The sequence below is a fragment of the Coregonus lavaretus genome (assembly GCF_964263955.1).
Source record: "Coregonus lavaretus genome assembly, contig: HAP1_SCAFFOLD_1961, whole genome shotgun sequence".
Classification (NCBI taxonomy): Eukaryota; Metazoa; Chordata; class Actinopteri; order Salmoniformes; family Salmonidae; genus Coregonus; species Coregonus lavaretus.
In genome coordinates, this window is record NW_028160912.1 from 72501 (window position 1) to 92146 (window position 19646).

The window sequence follows — 19646 nt, forward strand, 5'->3', positions numbered from 1 at the left end:
TGTGTGTTTGTGTGTGTGTGTGTGTGTGTGTATGTATGTATGTGTGTGTGTGTGTGTGTTCTTCCCAGGTGTTGAAACTTTCAATCACTAGATAGATAACATACCACAACCTCCCTCTCTCTACCTGTATATGTGTGGACGTGTTTAACTATACTTGAAGACCAGAAGTCCCCACAAGAATAGTAAACCAAGACACATTTGACCAACTGGGGACATTTTGTTGGTCCCCACAAGGTCAAATGCTATTTCTAGGGGGTTTAGGGTTAAGGTTAGAATTAGTGTTAGAATTAGGTTTAGGGTTAGGGTTTGGAGATAGGGTAAGGAGCTAGGGTTAGGTTTAGGGTTAGGGTTAAGGTTAGGGTAAGGGTATGGGTTAGGGTTAGGTTTGGGGTTAGGGGAAATAGGATTTTGAATGGGACTGAATTGTATGTCCCCACAAGGTTAGCTGTACAAGACTGTGTGTGTGTGATGTACCTGGATCATCTCTGTTGTCCTCTGTAGTGTTTCCCAGCTCAATGTCAAAGTCAAACACATGGTTTCCAGCTCCTGGATGACGGGGGACTGGAACAACAGAACAGTTCAATATCAGTTTTGTTTCATCTGGTTCTTTCCTCTCTATTAGTCCCTCCAGAATTTCGCGGGGATTTTTCGTGATAATTGCGGGCAAAAATGCTTGATTTTACTGTGGCAATTAAGACACTTTGCATGGAAATATGCAATGATTTTGTCCAGTTTGTCGCAGAAATGCACTGATGAGGGAAAAAGTTTGTTGACGTGTTGCTTGATTGAACCATATCATGCGGTAAATGTGCAGTGATTGGTTGAAGACGCAAGCCCTCTTTTTTGTACTGAGGTAATTGGTCAAATTTGCACGCCCTCGCATAATGAGATGGCAGAATCTCCGGATCCTGAAGGGACTGCTCTCCGGATCCCGAAGGGACTGCTCTCCGGATCCCGAAGGGACTGCTCTATACTCTATATATAAAAGTCTCAGTGGTTTGTGTGTGTTCTTACTGTGCACATCTCCTCTTTGTCTCTGTGTAACAACCTTCTGAATGTGGTTGTCCAGGGTGGTGGTGGGAGGAGGGGTGGGGGTGGTAGGGGAGGGGGTAGAGGGAGGAGGGGTGGGGGTGGTAGGGGAGGGGGTAGAGGGAGGAGGGGTGGGGGTGGTAGGGGAGGGGGTAGAGGGAGGAGGGGTGGGGGTGGTAGGGGAGGGGGTAGAGGGAGGAGGGGTGGGGGTGGTATGGGAGGGGGTAGAGGGAGGAGGGGTGGGGGTGGTAGGGGAGGGGGTAGAGGGAGGAGGGGTGGGGGTGGTAGGGGAGGGGGTAGAGGGAGGAGGGGTGGGGGTGGTAGGGGAGGGGGTAGAGGGAGGAGGGGTGGGGGTGGTAGGGGAGGGGGTAGAGGGAGGAGGGGTGGGGGTGGTAGGGGAGGGGGTAGAGGGAGGAGGGGTGGGGGTGGTAGGGGAGGGGGTAGAGGGAGGAGGGGTGGGGGTGGTAGGGGAGGGGGTAGAGGGTGGAGGGGTGGGGGTGGTAGGGGAGGGGGTAGAGGGTGGGATTGTTGTTGTTGTTTTGGTGGTGGTGGTTGTTGGGACGGCGGATGTCTTAGCAACTGTTGTGGTAGTAGTGGTAGTAGTGGTAGGTTCAGTTGTAGTTGGAGAAGGGGTTGTAGTAGCAATAGTGTTAATAGTAGCTAAAGTTTTAGTTGTTGGAGTTGTGGTGGTTGTCAGTGGCTGAGTGGTGGTTGTTGTCGTGGGAACGGTTGTTGGGACGGTGGTTGTCGTAACGATGGTTGTCGTGGTGGTAGGTCTCCTGGTAGTTATTGCCATGGTAGTGGTTTCTGCTGTTGTAGTCGCTATTGTAGCAGTGGTAGTAGGTCTGGGTGTAGTTGTCTGTCTGGTTGTCTGTCTGGTTGTCTGTTTAGGTGTAGGTCTCGTTGTAGGTCTGGGTGTAGTTTTAGGGGTGGTTTTAGGTTGAGGAGGCGCAATGGTGACCTTGGCAACAGCTGGAGAGAAACACAGAGACAGTTACTACCTCTCCTTTTAGACTCACGTGATTATTGTAGAAGAGCATTACATTTACAAAAACAGTTAAGGTGAAAACCAAAGAAATAGAACTAAGTTCTTACGATAGCAGTCCTTTCCCTCCCCGTCTCTACAGCGGCACTTGGGAGAGTCAGGGTTCAGGGAGCAGAAGGGACGAGAATCCTTATCTAGACACACACACACACACACACACACACACACACACACACACATACACACCACACACACACACACACACACACACACACACACACACACATACACACACACACACACACACACACACACACACACACACACACACACACACACACACACACACACACACACACACACAGACACACACAGACACACACACACAGACACACACACACACACACACACACACACACACACACACACACACAGACACACACACACACACACACACACACACACAGACACACACACAGACACACACACACACAGACACACACAGACACACACACACACACAGACACACACACACACACAGACACACACACACACACACACACACACACACACACACACACACACACACACAGACACAGACACACACACACAGACACACACACACACACACACACACACACACAGACACAGACACACACACACACACAGACACACACACACACACACAGACACACACACACACACACACACACACACACACACACAGACACACACACACACACACACACACACACACACACACACACACACACACACACACACAGACAGACACAGACACACACACAGACACACACACACAAGCCGTTGATGTAGCACAGTTCGAGGTTGTTGGGTGTGTGTGTGTGTGTGTGTGTGTGTGTGTGTGTGTGTGTGTGTCTGTGTGTGTGTGTGTGTCTGTGTCTGTGTGTGTGTGTGTGTGTGTGTGTGTGTGTGTGTGTGTGTGTGTGTGTGTGTGTGTCTGTGTGTGTGTGTGTGTGTGTGTGTCTGTGTGTGTGTGTGTGTGTGTGTGTGTGTGTGTGTGTGTGTGTGTGTCTGTGTGTGTGTGTGTGTGTGTGTGTGTGTGTGTCTGTGTGTGTGTCTGTGTCTTACCTATACAGTGGTATCTGCCGTTGATGTAGGTGAGTTTGTAACCATGGTAACATTTACACACATAGCTGCCGAAGGTGTTCTGACACTTCCTGTTCCGAGGACACACACCTCGACCCGCCACACACTCATCAACATCTAGGAGAAGCACACACACACACACACACACACACGTCTAAGACAGCGAAGAGTACTGACTACATGTAAAAATGAGTAAAAGTATGAGTCATTTGCAAAATATAGCCCCACATTACACACATGTGTACAAACATTCACTACACACATACACACACAAGCACGCACACACACACACACACACGCACATATTCACACACACACACACACACGCACACATTCACGCACAGGCACACACACACACAGGCACAAACACACACTCACACTCTTTCTCTCTGTGCTGCTAAGCTCTTTCACAACACAGACCAGCGCTCATAAACAGATGTTCCGGAGCCTTGCAGCGTTCCCATCCATCATTCCAAAGTTCTAATGTTTCCACCTACAGCAGTCAGCCTCTCTGGTTAGCTGCTGCTCAAAGGCTCTTACAGGAACAAGGCAACTTTATTCTCTCCCCCTCTTCTCTCTCTGACCCGCTCTATCCTCCCCCTCTTCTCTGTCTGACCCGCTCTATCCTCCCCCTCTTCTCTCTCTGACCCGCTCTATCCTCCCCCTCTTCTCTGTCTGACCCGCTCTATCCTCCCCCTCTTCTCTGTCTGACCCGCTCTATCCTCCCCCTCTTCTCTGTCTGACCCGCTCTATCCTCCCCCTCTTCTCTCTCTGACCCGCTCTATCCTCCCCCTCTTCTCTGTCTGACCCGCTCTATCCTCCCCCTCTTCTCTCTCTGACCCGCTCTATCCTCCCCCTCTTCTCTGTCTGACCCGCTCTATCCTCCCCCTCTTCTCTCTCTGACCCGCTCTATCCTCCCCCTCTTCTCTGTCTGACCCGCTCTATCCTCCCCCTCTTCTCTCTCTGACCCGCTCTATCCTCCCCCTCTTCTCTGTCTGACCCGCTCTATCCTCCCCCTCTTCTCTGTCTGACCCGCTCTATCCTCCCCCTCTTCTCTCTCTGACCCGCTCTATCCTCCCCCTCTTCTCTGTCTGACCCGCTCTATCCTCCCCCTCTTCTCTCTCTGACCCGCTCTATCCTCCCCCTCTTCTCTGTCTGACCCGCTCTATCCTCCCCCTCTTCTCTGTCTGACCCGCTCTATCCTCCCCCTCTTCTCTGACTGACCCGCTCTATCCTCCCCCTCTTCTCTGTCTGACCCGCTCTATCCTCCCCCTCTTCTCTCTCTGACCCGCTCTATCCTCCCCCTCTTCTCTGTCTGACCCGCTCTATCCTCCCCCTCTTCTCTGTCTGACCCGCTCTATCCTCCCCCTCTTCTCTGTCTGACCCGCTCTATCCTCCCCCTCTTCTCTCTCTGACCCGCTCTATCCTCCCCCTCTTCTCTCTCTGACCCGCTCTATCCTCCCCCTCTTCTCGTCTGACCCGCTCTATCCTCCCCCTCTTCTCTCTCTGACCCGCTCTATCCTCCCACTCTTCTCTGTCTGACCCGCTCTATCCTCCCCCTCTTCTCTGTCTGACCCGCTCTAATCTCCCCCTCTTCTCTCTCTGACCCGCTCTATCCTCCCCCTCTTCTCTGTCTGACCCGCTCTATCCTCCCCCTCTTCTCTGTCTGACCCGCTCTATCCTCCCCCTCTTCTCTGTCTGACCCGCTCTATCCTCCCCCTCTTCTCTCTCTGACCCGCTCTATCCTCCCCCTCTTCTCTGTCTGACCCGCTCTATCCTCCCCCTCTTCTCTGTCTGACCCGCTCTATCCTCCCCCTCTTCTCTCTCTGACCCACTCTATCCTCCCCCTCTTCTCTGTCTGACCCGCTCTATCCTCCCCCTCTTCTCTGTCTGACCCGCTCTATCCTCCCCCTCTTCTCTGTCTGACCCGCTCTATCCTCCCCCTCTTCTCTCTCTGACCCGCTCTATCCTCCCCCTCTTCTCTGTCTGACCCGCTCTATCCTCCCCCTCTTCTCTGTCTGACCCGCTCTATCCTCCCCCTCTTCTCTCTCTGACCCGCTCTATCCTCCCCCTCTTCTCTGTCTGTCTGACCCGCTCTATCCTCCCCCTCTTCTCTCTCTGACCCGCTCTATCCTCCCCCTCTTCTCGGTCTGACCCGCACTATCCTCCCCCTCTTCTCTCTCTGACCCGCTCTATCCTCCCCCTCTTCTCTGTCTGACCCGCTCTATCCTCCCCCTCTTCTCTCTCTGACCCGCTCTATCCTCCCCCTCTTCTCTGTCTGACCCGCTCTATCCTCCCCCTCTTCTCTCTCTGACCCGCTCTATCCTCCCCCTCTTCTCTGTCTGACCCGCTCTATCCTCCCCCTCTTCTCTGTCTGACCCGCTCTATCCTCCCCCTCTTCTCTCTCTGACCCGCTCTATCCTCCCCCTCTTCTCTCTCTGACCCGCTCTATCCTCCCCCTCTTCTCTGTCTGACCCGCTCTATCCTCCCCCTCTTCTCTGTCTGACACGCTCTATCCTCCCCCTCTTCTCTGTCTGACCCGCTCTATCCTCCCCCTCTTCTCTGTCTGACCCGCTCTATCCTCCCCCTCTTCTCTGTCTGACCCGCTCTATCCTCCCCCTCTTCTCTCTCTGACCCGCTCTATCCTCCCCCTCTTCTCTGTCTGTCTGACCCGCTCTATCCTCCCCCTCTTCTCTGTCTGACCCGCTCTATCCTCCCCCTCTTCTCTGTCTGACCCGCTCTATCCTCCCCCTCTTCTCTGTCTGACCCGCTCTATCCTCCCCTTCTTCTCTGTCTGACCCGCTCTATCCTCCCCCTCTTCTCTGTCTGACCCGCTCTATCCTCCCCCTCTTCTCTGTCTGACCCGCTCTATCCTCCCCCTCTTCTCTCTCTGACCCGCTCTATCCTCCCCCTCTTCTCTGTCTGACCCGCTCTATCCTCCCCCTCTTCTCTGTCTGACCCGCTCTATCCTCCCCCTCTTCTCTCTCTGACCCGCTCTATCCTCCCCCTCTTCTCTCTCTGACCCGCTCTATCCTCCCCCTCTTCTCTGTCTGACCCGCTCTATCCTCCCCCTCTTCTCTGTCTGACCCGCTCTATCCTCCCCCTCTTCTCTGTCTGACCCGCTCTATCCTCCCCCTCTTCTCTGTCTGACCCGCTCTATCCTCCCCCTCTTCTCTCTCTGACCCGCTCTATCCTCCCCCTCTTCTCTGTCTGACCGGCTCTATCCTCCCCCTCTTCTCTCTCTGACCAGCTCTATCCTCCCCCTCTTCTCTGTCTGACCCGCTCTATCCTCCCCCTCTTCTCTGTCTGACCCGCTCTATCCTCCCCCTCTTCTCTCTCTGACCCGCTCTATCCTCCCCCTCTTCTCTCTCTGACCCGCTCTATCCTCCCCCTCTTCTCTGTCTGACCCGCTCTATCCTCCCCCTCTTCTCTGTCTGACCCGCTCTATCCTCCCCCTCTTCTCTGTCTGACCCGCTCTATCCTCCCCCTCTTCTCTGTCTGACCCGCTCTATCCTCCCCCTCTTCTCTCTCTGACCCGCTCTATCCTCCCCCTCTTCTCTGTCTGACCCGCTCTATCCTCCCCCTCTTCTCTGTCTGACCCGCTCTATCCTCCCCCTCTTCTCTGTCTGACCCGCTCTATCCTCCCCCTCTTCTCTGTCTGACCCGCTCTATCCTCCCCCTCTTCTCTGTCTGACCCGCTCTATCCTCCCCCTCTTCTCTCTCTGACCCGCTCTATCCTCCCCCTCTTCTCTGTCTGACCCGCTCTATCCTCCCACTCTTCTCTGTCTGACCCGCTCTATCCTCCCCCTCTTCTCTGTCTGACCCGCTCTATCCTCCCCCTCTTCTCTCTCTGACCCGCTCTATCCTCCCCCTCTTCTCTCTCTGACCCGCTCTATCCTCCCCCTCTTCTCTGTCTGACCCGCTCTATCCTCCCCCTCTTCTCTGTCTGACCCGCTCTATCCTCCCCCTCTTCTCTGTCTGACCTGCTCTATCCTCCCCCTCTTCTCTGTCTGACCCGCTCTATCCTCCCCCTCCTCTCTCTCTGACCCGCTCTATCCTCCCCCTCTTCTCTGTCTGACCCGCTCTATCCTCCCCCTCTTCTCTCTCTGACCCGCTCTATCCTCCCCCTCTTCTCTGTCTGTCTGACCCGCTCTATCCTCCCCCTCTTCTCTCTCTGACCCGCTCTATCCTCCCCCTCTTCTCTGTCTGACCCGCTCTATCCTCCCCCTCTTCTCTGTCTGACCCGCTCTATCCTCCCCCTCTTCTCTCTCTGACCCGCTCTATCCTCCCCCACTTCTCTGTCTGACCCGCTCTATCCTCCCCCTCTTCTCTCTCTGACCCGCTCTATCCTCCCCCTCTTCTCTGTCTGACCCGCTCTATCCTCCCCCTCTTCTCTGTCTGACCCGCTCTATCCTCCCCCTCTTCTCTGTCTGACCCGCTCTATCCTCCCCCTCTTCTCTGTCTGACCCGCTCTATCCTCCCCCTCTTCTCTGTCTGACCCGCTCTATCCTCCCCCTCTTCTCTGTCTGACCCGCTCTATCCTCCCCCTCTTCTCTGTCTGACCCGCTTTATCCTCCCCCTCTTCTCTGTCTGACCCGCTCTATCCTCCCCCTCTTCTCTGTCTGACCCGCTCTATCCTCCCCCTCTTCTCTCTCTGACCCGCTCTATCCTCCCCCTCTTCTCTCTCTGACCCGCTCTATCCTCCCCCTCTTCTCTGTCTGACCCGCTCTATCCTCCCCCTCTTCTCTGTCTGACCCGCTCTATCCTCCCCCTCTTCTCTGTCTGACCCGCTCTATCCTCCCCCTCTTCTCTGTCTGACCCGCTCTATCCTCCCCCTCTTCTCTGTCTGACCCGCTCTATCCTCCCCCTCTTCTCTGTCTCTCTGACCCGCTCTATCCTCCCCCTCTTCTCTGTCTGACCCGCTCTATCCTCCCCCTCTTCTCTGTCTGACCCGCTCTATCCTCCCCCTCTTCTCTGTCTGACTGACCAGCTCTATCCTCCCCCTCTTCTCTGCCTGTCTGACCCGCTCTATCCTCCCCCTCTTCTCTCTCTGACCCGCTCTATCCTCCCCCTCTTCTCTGTCTGACCCGCTCTATCCTCCCCCTCTTCTCTGTCTGACCCGCTCTATCCTCCCCCTCTTCTCTCTCTGACCCGCTCTATCCTCCCCCTCTTCTCTGTCTGTCTGACCCGCTCTATCCTCCCCCTCTTCTCTGTCTGTCTGACCCGCTCTATCCTCCCCCTCTTCTCTGTCTGGCCCGCTCTAGCCTCCCCCTCTTCTCTGTCTGACCCACTCTATCCTCCCCCTCCTCTCTGTCTGTCTGACCCGCTCTATCCTCCCCCTCTTCTCTGTCTGACCCGCTCTATCCTCCCCCTCTTCTCTCTCTGACCCGCTCTATCCTCCCCCTCTTCTCTGTCTGACCCGCTCTATCCTCCCCCTCTTCTCTCTCTGACCCGCTCTATCCTCCCCCTCTTCTCTCTCTGACCCGCTCTATCCTCCCCCTCTTCTCTGTCTGACCCACTCTATCCTCCACCTATTCTCTGTATGACCCGCTCTATCCTCCCCCTCTTCTCTCTCTGACCCGCTCTATCCTCCCCCTCTTCTCTGTCTCTCTGACCCGCTCTATCCTCCCCCTCTTCTCTGTCTGACCCGCTCTATCCTCCCACTCTTCTCTGTCTGACCCGCTCTATCCTCCCCCTCTTCTCTCTCTGACCCGCTCTATCCTCCCCCTCTTCTCTGTCTGACCCGCTCTATCCTCCCCCTCTTCTCTGTCTGACCCGCTCTAGCCTCCCCCTCTTCTCTGTCTGACCCGCTCTATCCTCCCCCTCTTCTCTCTCTGACCCGCTCTATCCTCCCCCTCTTCTCTCTCTGACCCGCTCTATCCTCCCCCTCTTCTCTGTCTGACCCGCTCTATCCTCCCCCTCTTCTCTGTCTGACCCGCTCTATCCTCCCCCTCTTCTCTGTCTGACCCACTCTATCCTCCCCCTCTTCTCTGTCTGACCCGCTCTATCCTCCCCCTCTTCTCTGTCTGTCCCGCTCTATCCTCCACCTCTTCTCTCTCTGACCCGCTCTATCCTCCCCCTCTTCTCTGTCTGACCCGCTCTATCCTCCCCCTCTTCTCTGTCTGACCCGCTCTATCCTCCCCCTCTTCTCTCTCTGACCCGCTCTATCCTCCCCCTCTTCTCTGTCTGACCCACTCTATCCTCCCCCTCTTCTCTGCCTGACCCGCTCTATCCTCCCCCTCTTCTCTCTCTGACCCGCTCTATCCTCCCCCTCTTCTCTGTCTGACCCGATCTATCCTCCCCCTCTTCTCTCTCTGACCCGCTCTATCCTCCCCCTCTTCTCTGTCTGTCTGACCCGCTCTATCCTCCCCCTCTTCTCTGTCTGACCCGCTCTATCCTCCCCCTCTTCTCTGTCTGACCCGCTCTATCCTCCCCCTCTTCTCTGTCTGACCCGCTCTATCCTCCCCCTCTTCTCTGTCTGACCCGCTCTATCCTCCCCCTCTTCTCTGTCTGACCCGCTCTATCCTCCCCCTCTTCTCTCTCTGAACCGCTCTATCCTCCCCCTCTTCTCTGTCTGACCCGCTCTATCCTCCCCCTCTTCTCTCTCTGACCCGCTCTATCCTCCCCCTCTTCTCTCTCTGACCCGCTCTATCCTCCCCCTCTTCTCTGTCTGACCCGCTCTATCATCTCCCTCTTCTCTCTCTGACCCGCTCTATCCTCCCCCTCTTCTCTCTCTGACCCGCTCTATCCTCCCCCTCTTCTCTCTCTGACCCGCTCTATCCTCCCCCTCTTCTCTCTCTGACCCGCTCTATCCTCCCCCTCTTCTCTGTCTGACCCGCTCTATCCTCCCCCTCTTCTCTCTCTGACCCGCTCTATCCTCCCCCTCTTCTCTCTCTGACCCGCTCTATCCTCCCCCTCTTCTCTGTCTGACCCGCTCTATCCTCCCCCTCTTCTCTCTCTGACTCGCTCTATCCTCCCCCTCTTCTCTCTCTGACCCGCTCTATCCTCCCCCTCTTCTCTGTCTGACCCGCTCTATCCTCCCCCTCTTCGCTGTCTGACCCGCTCTATCCTCCCCCTCTTCTCTGTCTGACCCGCTCTATCCTCCCCCTCTTCTCTGTCTGACCCGCTCTATCCTCCCCCTCTTCTCTCTCTGACCCGCTCTATCCTCCCCCTCTTCTCTCTCTGACCCGCTCTATCCTCCCCCTCTTCTCTGTCTGACCCGCTCTATCCTCCCCCTCTTCTCTGTCTGACCCGCTCTATCCTCCCCCTCTTCTCTCTCTGACCCGCTCTATCCTCCCCCTCTTCTCTGTCTGACCCGCTCTATCCTCCCCCTCTTCTCTGTCTGACCCGCTCTATCCTCCCCCTCTTCTCTGTCTGACCTGCTCTATCCTCCCCCTCTTCTCTCTCTGACCCGCTCTATCCTCCCCCTCTTCTCTGTCTGACCCGCTCTATCCTCCCCCTCTTCTCTCTCTGACCCGCTCTATCCTCCCCCTCTTCTCTGTCTGACCCGCTCTATCCTCCCCCTCTTCTCTCTCTGATCCGCTCTATCCTCCCCCTCTTCTCTGTCTGACCCGCTCTATCCTCCCCCTCTTCTCTGTCTGACCCGCTCTATCCTCCCCCTCTTCTCTGTCTGACCCGCTCTATCCTCTCCCTCTTCTCTTCTCTGTCTGACCCGCTCTATCCTCCCCCTCTTCTCTCTCTGACCCGCTCTATCCTCCCCCTGTTCTCTCTCTGACCCGCTCTATCCTCTCCCTCTTCTCTTCTCTCTCTGACCCGCTCTATCCTCCCCCTCTTCTCTGTCTGACCCGCTCTATCCTCCCCCTCTTCTCTCTCTGACCCGCTCTATCCTCCCCCTCTTCTCTCTCTGACCCGCTCTATCCTCCCCCTCTTCTCTCTCTGACCCGCTCTATCCTCCCCCTCTTCTCTCTCTGACCCGCTCTATCCTCCCCCTCTTCTCTCTCTGACCCGCTCTATCCTCCCCCTCTTCTCTCTCTGACCCGCTCTATCCTCCCCCTCTTCTCTGTCTGACCCGCTCTATCCTCCCCCTCTTCTCTCTCTGACCCGCTCTATTCTTCCTCTCTTCTCTGTCTGTCTGACCCGCTCTATCCTCCCCCTCTTCTCTGTCTGACCCGCTCTATCCTCCCCCTCTTCTCTGTCTGACCCGATCTATCCTCCCCCTCTTCTCTGTCTGACCCGCTCTATCCTCCCCCTCTTCTCTGTCTGACCCGCTCTATCCTCCCCCTCTTCTCTGTCTGACCCGCTCTATCCTCCCCCTCTTCTCTCTCTGACCCGCTCTATCCTCCCCCTCTTCTCTCTCTGACCCGCTCTTATCCTCCCCCTCTTCTCTGTCTGACCCGCTCTATCCTCCCCCTCTTCTCTCTCTGACCCGCTCTATCCTCCCCCTCTTCTCTGTCTGACCCGCTCTATCCTCCCCCTCTTCTCTGTCTGACCCGCTCTATCCTCCCCCTCTTCTCTGTCTGACCCGCTCTATCCTCCCCCTCTTCTCTCTCTGACCCGCTCTATCCTCCCCCTCTTCTCTGTCTGACCCGCTCTATCCTCCCCCTCTTCTCTCTCTGACCCGCTCTATCCTCCCCCTCTTCTCTGTCTGACCCGCTCTATCCTCCCCCTCTTCTCTCTCTGACCCGCTCTATCCTCCCCCTCTTCTCTCTCTGACCCGCTCTATCCTCCCCCTCTTCTCTCTCTGACCAGCTCTATCCTCCCCCTCTTCTCTGTCAGACCCGCTCTATCCTCCCCCTCTTCTCTCTCTGACCCGCTCTATCCTCCCCCTCTTCTCTCTCTGACCCGCTCTATCCTCCCCCTCTTCTCTGTCTGACCCGCTCTATCCTCCCCCTCTTCTCTGTCTGACCCGCTCTATCCTCCCCCTCTTCTCTGTCTGACCCGCTCTATCCTCCCCCTCTTCTCTCTCTGACCCGCTCTATCCTCCCCCTCTTCTCTCTCTGACCCGCTCTATCCTCCCCCTCTTCTCTCTCTGACCCGCTCTATCCTCCCCCTCTTCTCTCTCTGACCCGCTCTATCCTCCCCCTCTTCTCTCTCTGACCCGCTCTATCCTCCCCCTCTTCTCTGTCTGACCCGCTCTATCCTCCCCCTCTTCTCTGTCTGACCCGCTCTATCCTCCCCCTCTTCTCTGTCTGACCCGCTCTATCCTCCCCCTCTTCTCTCTCTGACCCGCTCTATCCTCCCCCTCTTGTCTGTCTGACCCGCTCTATCCTCCCCCTCTTCTCTCTCTGACCCGCTCTATCCTCCCCCTCTTCTCTCTCTGACCCGCTCTATCCTCCCCCTCTTCTCTCTCTGACCCGCTCTATCCTCCCCCTCTTCTCTCTCTGACCCGCTCTATCCTCCCCCTCTTCTCTGTCTGACCCGCTCTATCCTCCCCCTCTTCTCTCTCTGACCCGCTCTATCCTCCCCCTCTTCTCTGTCTGACCCGCTCTATCCTCCCCCTCTTCTCTGTCTGACCCGCTCTATCCTCCCCCTCTTCTCTGTCTGACCCGCTCTATCCTCCCCCTCTTCTCTCTCTGACCCGCTCTATCCTCCCCCTCTTCTCTGTCTGACCCGCTCTATCCTCCCCCTCTTCTCTCTCTGACCCGCTCTATCCTCCCCTCTTCTCTGTCTGACCTGCTCTATCCTCCCCCTCTTCTCTGTCTGACCCGCTCTATCCTCCCCCTCTTCTCTCTCTGACCCGCTCTATCCTCCCCCTCTTCTCTGTCTGTCTGACCCGCTCTATCCTCCCCCTCTTCTCTGTCTGACCCGCTCTATCCTCCCCCTCTTCTCTGTCTTACCCACTCTATCCTCACCCTCTTCTCTTTCTGACCCGCTCTATCCTCCCCCTCTTCTCTCTCTGACCCGCTCTATCCTCCCCCTCTTCTCTCTCTGACCCGCTCTATCCTCCCCCTCTTCTCTCTCTGACCCACTCTATCCTCCCCCTCTTCTCTCTCTGACCCGCTCTATCCTCCCCCTCTTCTCTCTCTGACCCGCTCTATCCTCCCCCTCTTCTCTCTCTGACCCGCTCTATCCTCCCCCTCTTCTCTTTCTGACCCGCTCTATCCTCCCCCTCTTCTCTCTCTGACCCGCTCTATCCTCCCCCTCTTCTCTGTCTGACCCGCTCTATCCTCCCCCTCTTCTCTGTCTGACCCGCTCTATCCTCCCCCTCTTCTCTGTCTGACCCGCTCTATCCTCCCCCTCTTCTCTCTCTGACCCGCTCTATCCTCCCCCTCTTCTCTGTCTGACCCGCTCTATCCTCCCCCTCTTCTCTGTCTGACCCGCTCTATCCTCCCCCTCTTCTCTGTCTGACCCGCTCTATCCTCCCCCTCTTCTCTGTCTGACCCGCTCTATCCTCCCCCTCTTCTCTGTCTGACCCGCTCTATCCTCCCCCTCTTCTCTGTCTGACCCGCTCTATCCTCCCCCTCTTCTCTGTCTGACCCGCTCTATCCTCCCCCTCTTCTCTCTCTGACCCGCTCTATCCTCCCCCTCTTCTCTCTCTGACCCGCTCTATCCTCCCCCTCTTCTCTCTCTGACCCACTCTATCCTCCCCCTCTTCTCTCTCTGACCCGCTCTATCCTCCCCCTCTTCTCTCTCTGACCCGCTCTATCCTCCCCCTCTTCTCTCTCTGACCCTCTCTATCCTCCCCCTCTTCTCTCTCTGACCCGCTCTATCCTCCCCCTTCTCTCTCTCTCTGACCCACTCTATCCTCCCCTCTTCTCTGTCTGACCCGCTTTATCCTCCCCCTCTTCTCTGTCTGACCCGCTCTATCCTCCCCCTCTTCTCTCTCTGACCCGCTCTATCCTCCCCCTCTTCTCTCTCTGACCCGCTCTATCCTCCCCCTCTTCTCTCTCTGACCCGCTCTATCCTCCCCCTCTTCTCTCTCTGACCCGCTCTATCCTCCCCCTCTTCTCTCTCTGACCCGCTCTATCCTCCCCCTCTTCTCTGTCTGACCCGCTCTATCCTCCCCCTCTTCTCTCTCTGACCCGCTCTATCCTCCCCCTCTTCTCTGTCTGACCCGCTCTATCCTCCCCCTCTTCTCTGTCTGACCCGCTCTATCCTCCCCCTCTTCTCTCTCTGACCCGCTCTATCCTCCCCCTCTTCTCTGTCTGACCCGCTCTATCCTCCCCCTCTTCTCTGTCTGACCCGCTCCTATCCTCCCCCTCTTCTCTCTCTGACCCGCTCTATCCTCCCCTCTTCTCTGTCTGACCCGCTCTATCCTCCCCTCTTCTCTGTCTGACCCGCTCTATCCTCCCCCTCTTCTCTGTCTGACCCGCTCTATCCTCCCCCTCTTCTCTGTCTGACCCGCTCTATCCTCCCCCTCTTCTCTGTCTGACCCGCTCTATCCTCCCCCTCTTCTCTGTCTGACCCGCTCTATCCTCCCCCTCTTCTCTGTCTGACCCGCTCTATCCTCCCCCTCTTCTCTCTCTGACCCGCTCTATCCTCCCCCTCTTCTCTCTCTGACCCGCTCTATCCTCCCCCTCTTCTCTCTCTGACCCACTCTATCCTCCCCCTCTTCTCTCTCTGACCCGCTCTATCCTCCCCCTCTTCTCTCTCTGACCCGCTCTATCCTCCCCCTCTTCTCTCTCTGACCCGCTCTATCCTCCCCCTCTTCTCTCTCTGACCCGCTCTATCCTCCCCCTCTTCTCTCTCTGACCCGCTCTATCCTCCCCCTCTTCTCTGTCTGACCCGCTCTATCCTCCCCCTCTTCTCTCTCTGACCCGCTCTATCCTCCCCTCTTCTCTCTCTGACCCGCTCTATCCTCCCCCTCTTCTCTCTCTGACCCGCTCTATCCTCCCCCTCTTCTCTCTCTGACCCGCTCTATCCTCCCCCTTTTCTCTCTCTGACCCGCTCTATCCTCCCCTCTTCTCTCTCTGACCCGCTCTATCCTCCCCCTCTTCTCTCTCTGACCCGCTCTATCCTCCCCCTCTTCTCTCTCTGACCCGCTCTATCCTCCCCCTCTTCTCTCTCTGACCCGCTCTATCCTCCCCCTCTTCTTTGTCTGACTGAGACACTCTATTCCTCCACTCTCTTTTCATCCCTCCCTCCCTCCCTCCCTTCCTCCCTCCCTCCCTCCCTCCCTCCCTCCCTCCCTCCCTCCCTCCCTCCATCCATCCATCCATCCGTCTCTCTCTGACTGAGACATTCTATTCCTCCACTCTCTTTTCCTCCCTCCCTCCCTCCCTCCCTCCCTCCATCCATCCATCCGTCTCTCTCTGTCTGATACGGTAGTTGTTCAGGGAACCCCTAACATTCTGAGGGGGTGCAAAGTGCGTGAGGATAGCTGGGGGGGGGTGGTCGGGTAGGGGGCTCATCCCCCTGTCCGGAAGTTGGAGAATTGCATTTTTACGACACCTGAAACAGCTGTTTCCTGCAATCTAGAGCCATAATCATTATGCTTCATTCTATGTCAAAAATGTATTATTTTTCTTCATATCGAAGCATCCCTCTTGAGCTCTCTGTATCCTCCTGACTGGTGGTTATTCTATTTAAAGAAAGAAAATCTGGGTAAAAGATCGAAAGGAATGTGAGTCGTATTCAGTACATTTAGTAATTGCTTACCAGCTAAAATAGTTAGACAAGCTAGCTCCCTTCTCTGGTCAGAATCAACGCTGGTCTGGTCCTATTTCATATTCCTATATCTGAATATTCTCAGCTACAGGTCAGACTAGAAGCTGGACTGTCTGCCACCTATACAGTTCTCCTAACCCTGTGGGTCCTATACAGTTCTCCTAACCCTGTGGGTCCTATACAGTTCTCCTAACCCTGTGGGTCCTATACAGTTCTCCTAACCCTGTGGGCCCTGTACAGTTCTCCTAACCCTGTGGGCCCTATACAGTTCTCCTAACCCTGTGGGTCCTATACAGTTCTCCTAACCCTGTGGGTCCTATACAGTTCTCCTAACCCTGTGGGTCCTATACAGTTCTCTTAACCCTGTGGGTCCTATACAGTTCTCCTAACCCTGTGGGTCCTATACAGTTCTCCTAACCCTGTGGGTCCTATTCAGTTCTCCTAACCCTGTGGGTCCTATACAGTTCTCCTAACCCTGTGGGTCCTATACAGTTCTCCTAACCCTGTGGGTCCTATACAGTTCTCCTAACCCTGTGGGTCCTGTACAGTTCTCCTAACCCTGTGGGTCCTGTACAGTTATCCTAACCCTGTGGGTCCTGTACAGTTCTCCTAACCCTGTGGGCCCTGTACAGTTCTCCTAACCCTGTGGGTCCTATACAGTTCTCCTAACCCTGTGGGTCCTATACAGTTCTCCTAACCCTGTGGGTCCTATACAGTTCTCCTAACCCTGTGGGTCCTATACAGTTCTCCTAACCCTGTGGGTCCTATACAGTTCTCCTAACCCTGTGGGTCCTATACAGTACTCCTAACCCTGTGGGTCCTATACAGTTCTCCTAACCCTGTGGGCCCTTACAGTTCTCCTAACCCTGTGGGTCCTATACAGTTCTCCTAACCCTGTGGGTCCTATACAGTTCTCCTAACCCTGTGGGTCCTACACAGTTCTCCTAACCCTGTGGGCCCTATACAGTTCTCCTAACCCTGTGGGTCCTATACAGTTCTCCTAACCCTGTGGGTCCTATACAGTTCTCCTAACCCTGTGGGTCCTATACAGTTCTCCTAACCCTGTGGGTCCTATACAGTTCTCCTAACCCTGTGGGTCCTATACAGTTCTCCTAACCATGTGGGTCCTATACAGTTCTCCTAACCCTGTGGGTCCTATACAGTTCTCCTAACCCTGTGGGTCCTATACAGTTCTGCTAACCCTGTGGGTCCTATACAGTTCTCCTAACCCTGTGGGTCCTATACAGTACTCCTAACCCTGTGGGTCCTATACAGTTCTCCTAACCCTGTGGGTCCTATACAGTTCTCCAAACCCTGTGGGTCCTGTACAGTTCTCCTAACCCTGTGGGTCCTATACAGTTCTCCTAACCCTGTGGGTCCTATACAGTTCTCCTAACCCTGTGGGCCCTATACAGTACTCCTAACCCTGTGGGTCCTATACAGTTCTCCTAACCCTGTGGGTCCTATACAGTTCTCCTAACCCTGTGGGTCCTATACAGTTCTCCTAACCCTGTGGGTCCTATACAGTTCTCCTAACCCTGTGGGTCCTATACAGTTCTCCTAACCCTGTGGGTCCTATACAGTTCTCCTAACCCTGTGGGCCCTATACAGTACTCCTAACCCTGTGGGTCCTATACAGTTCTCCTAACCCTGTGGGTCCTATACAGTGCTCCTAACCCTGTGGGTCCTATACAGTTCTCCTAACCCTGTGGGTCCTATACAGTTCTCCTAACCCTGTGGGTCCTATACAGTTCTCCTAACCCTGTGGGTCCTATACAGTGCTCCTAACCCTGTGGGTCCTATACAGTTCTCCTAACCCTGTGGGTCCTATACAGTTCTCCTAACCCTGTGGGTCTATACAGTTCTCCTAACCCTGTGGGCCCTATACAGTTCTCCTAACCCTGTGGGCCCTATACAGTACTCCTAACCCTGTGGGTCCTATACAGTTCTCCTAACCCTGTGGGTCCTGGTCAAAGTAGTGCACTATATTAGTGAATAGGGTGCCATTTGAAACGCAGTCAGAGAGAGACAATGAGTCATTTGTCAGAGCTGGTGAAGATGACTGTAATTCACTCCACTGATTGGTGGGTAGACTGACGCTGTCATCCAATAGGATTTCAGAATGTAATTTGTAGCCAATTGGGAGAACAACAGCAAAATTATAGTGTTATTGTGTTATTGTGTGTAATCAGACCAGACCATAATACTCACCCACACAGGTGCGTCTGTCTGGCCCCAGCCGTAACCCTGGAGACGGACACTGGCATCGCACCACCCCTTTGGTGGCCTCACAGCCGTACTGACAGTTGGCCCTGACACAGGTACGGGCATCTAGACAGGAAGTAGGAAGTAAACAGGAAATACAGGGACACAGTTATCCCAGGGTACAGAAACACTCATAACACCACTACAGAATAGTGTCGTAGGATTATTTAAAATACTTTTGAAGAGGCGGGGTTTCAGATGCTTCCGGAAGATGGGCAGGGACTCTGCTGTCCTAGCTTCAGGGGGAAGCTGGTTCCACCATTGGGGTGCCAGGACAGAGAAGAGCTGGGACTGGGCTGAGCAGGAGCTGCCTTCCGGTAGGGGTGGGAGGGCCAAGAGACCAGAGGTGGCAGAACGGAGTGCTCAGGTTGGGGTGTAGGGTTTGAGCAGAGCCTGAAGGTAGGGAGGGGCAGGTCCTCTTGCTGTTCCGTAGGTAAGCACCATGGTCTGGTAGTGGATGTGAGCTTCAACTGGAAGCCAGTGGAGTGTGCGAAAGAGCGGGATGACATGAGAGAACTTGGGAAGGTCGAACAACAGGTGGGCTTGCGGCATTCTGAATAAGATGCATGGGTTTAATGGCACAGGCAGGGAGCCCAGCCAACAGCGAGTTGTAGTAATCCAGACGGGAGATGACAAGTGCCTGGATTAGGACCTGCGCCGCTTCCTGTGTGAGGTAGGGTCGTACTCTACGGATGTTGTAGATCGTGAACTAGGAGATCTAGGAGGATGAGAACAGAGGAGAGAGAGAGTCAGCTTTGGCAGAGTGGAGAGCCTCCGCAACACAGAGAAGAGCAGTCTCGGTTGAGTGACCTGTCTTGAAGACTGACTGGTTAGGGTCAAGAAGATAGTCCTGAGAGAGAAAATGAGAGTTGATCAGAGACAGCACGCTCTAGTGTTTTTAGAAAGAAAAGAAAGAAGGGATACAGGTCTGTAGTTTTTGACAATCAGATGAGTCGAGTGTTGGTTTCTTGAGGAGGGGAGCAACTCGGGCCATTTTGAAGTCATAGGGGATGGAGCCAGTGGTCAGGGATGAGTTGATGAGGGAAGTGAGGAATGGGAGAAGGTCTCCAGAGATGGTTTGGAGAAGGGAGGAGGGGATGGGGTCCAGCGGGCAGGTTGTCGGGCGGCCAGACCTCACTAGTCGCAGGATGTCATCTGGAGAGAGAGGGGAGAAAGAGGTCAAGGCGTAGGGTAGTTCTGTGGGAGTGAGACTCAGGCTGAGTGAATGAGGAGCGGATGTCGTGAACCTTCTTTTCAAAAGTGGTTGACAAACTAGTCCGCAGAGAGGGAGGAGGGAGGTGGCTTCCTTCCTTTCTCTCTCATTTCCCCCTGATAGCCTGATGGGGAACCTGTGGAACATACTCAGACAGTTGAGGTTACAGTGTATAATGCTTAATTAAAGGGGCAATCTACAGTTGAATATGTAAGGGGCAATCTGCAGTTGAATATGTAAGGGGCAATCTGCAGTTGCTACATACATTTTTTGGACTTAAATTAATGATACATACCCATTGGTTCAAGAAGAATATAACTTATGAATGCCTCATGAGCTTAGTTCAAATGTCGTACCTCATCAGAACCCAAAATAGAAGTTTTACTCCAATTCTTGAAAACAAAAGTTAATGAAAAAGAACCCTATATAAATAACCAACATTATAAAACATGGTTAATT

At 55.0% G+C, this 19646-nt stretch overlaps 1 protein-coding gene across 1 annotated transcript in view; it reads right to left on the minus strand.

Annotated features, from left to right (window-relative positions):
• LOC311121310 (nephronectin-like) overlaps positions 1-18040 on the minus strand; it is a gene marked incomplete at both ends in the record, with an annotated part of 21288 nt that extends 3248 nt beyond the window's left edge. The window contains 5 exons of the mRNA XM_084195815.1: positions 475-561; positions 1015-1083; positions 2125-2208; positions 3125-3259; positions 17921-18040. Coding sequence (XP_084051941.1) covers positions 475-561; positions 1015-1083; positions 2125-2208; positions 3125-3259; positions 17921-18040 — 495 coding nt within the window. The remainder of the gene's footprint in view (positions 1-474; positions 562-1014; positions 1084-2124; positions 2209-3124; positions 3260-17920) is intronic.
• Positions 18041-19646: the final 1606 nt, after the last annotated feature.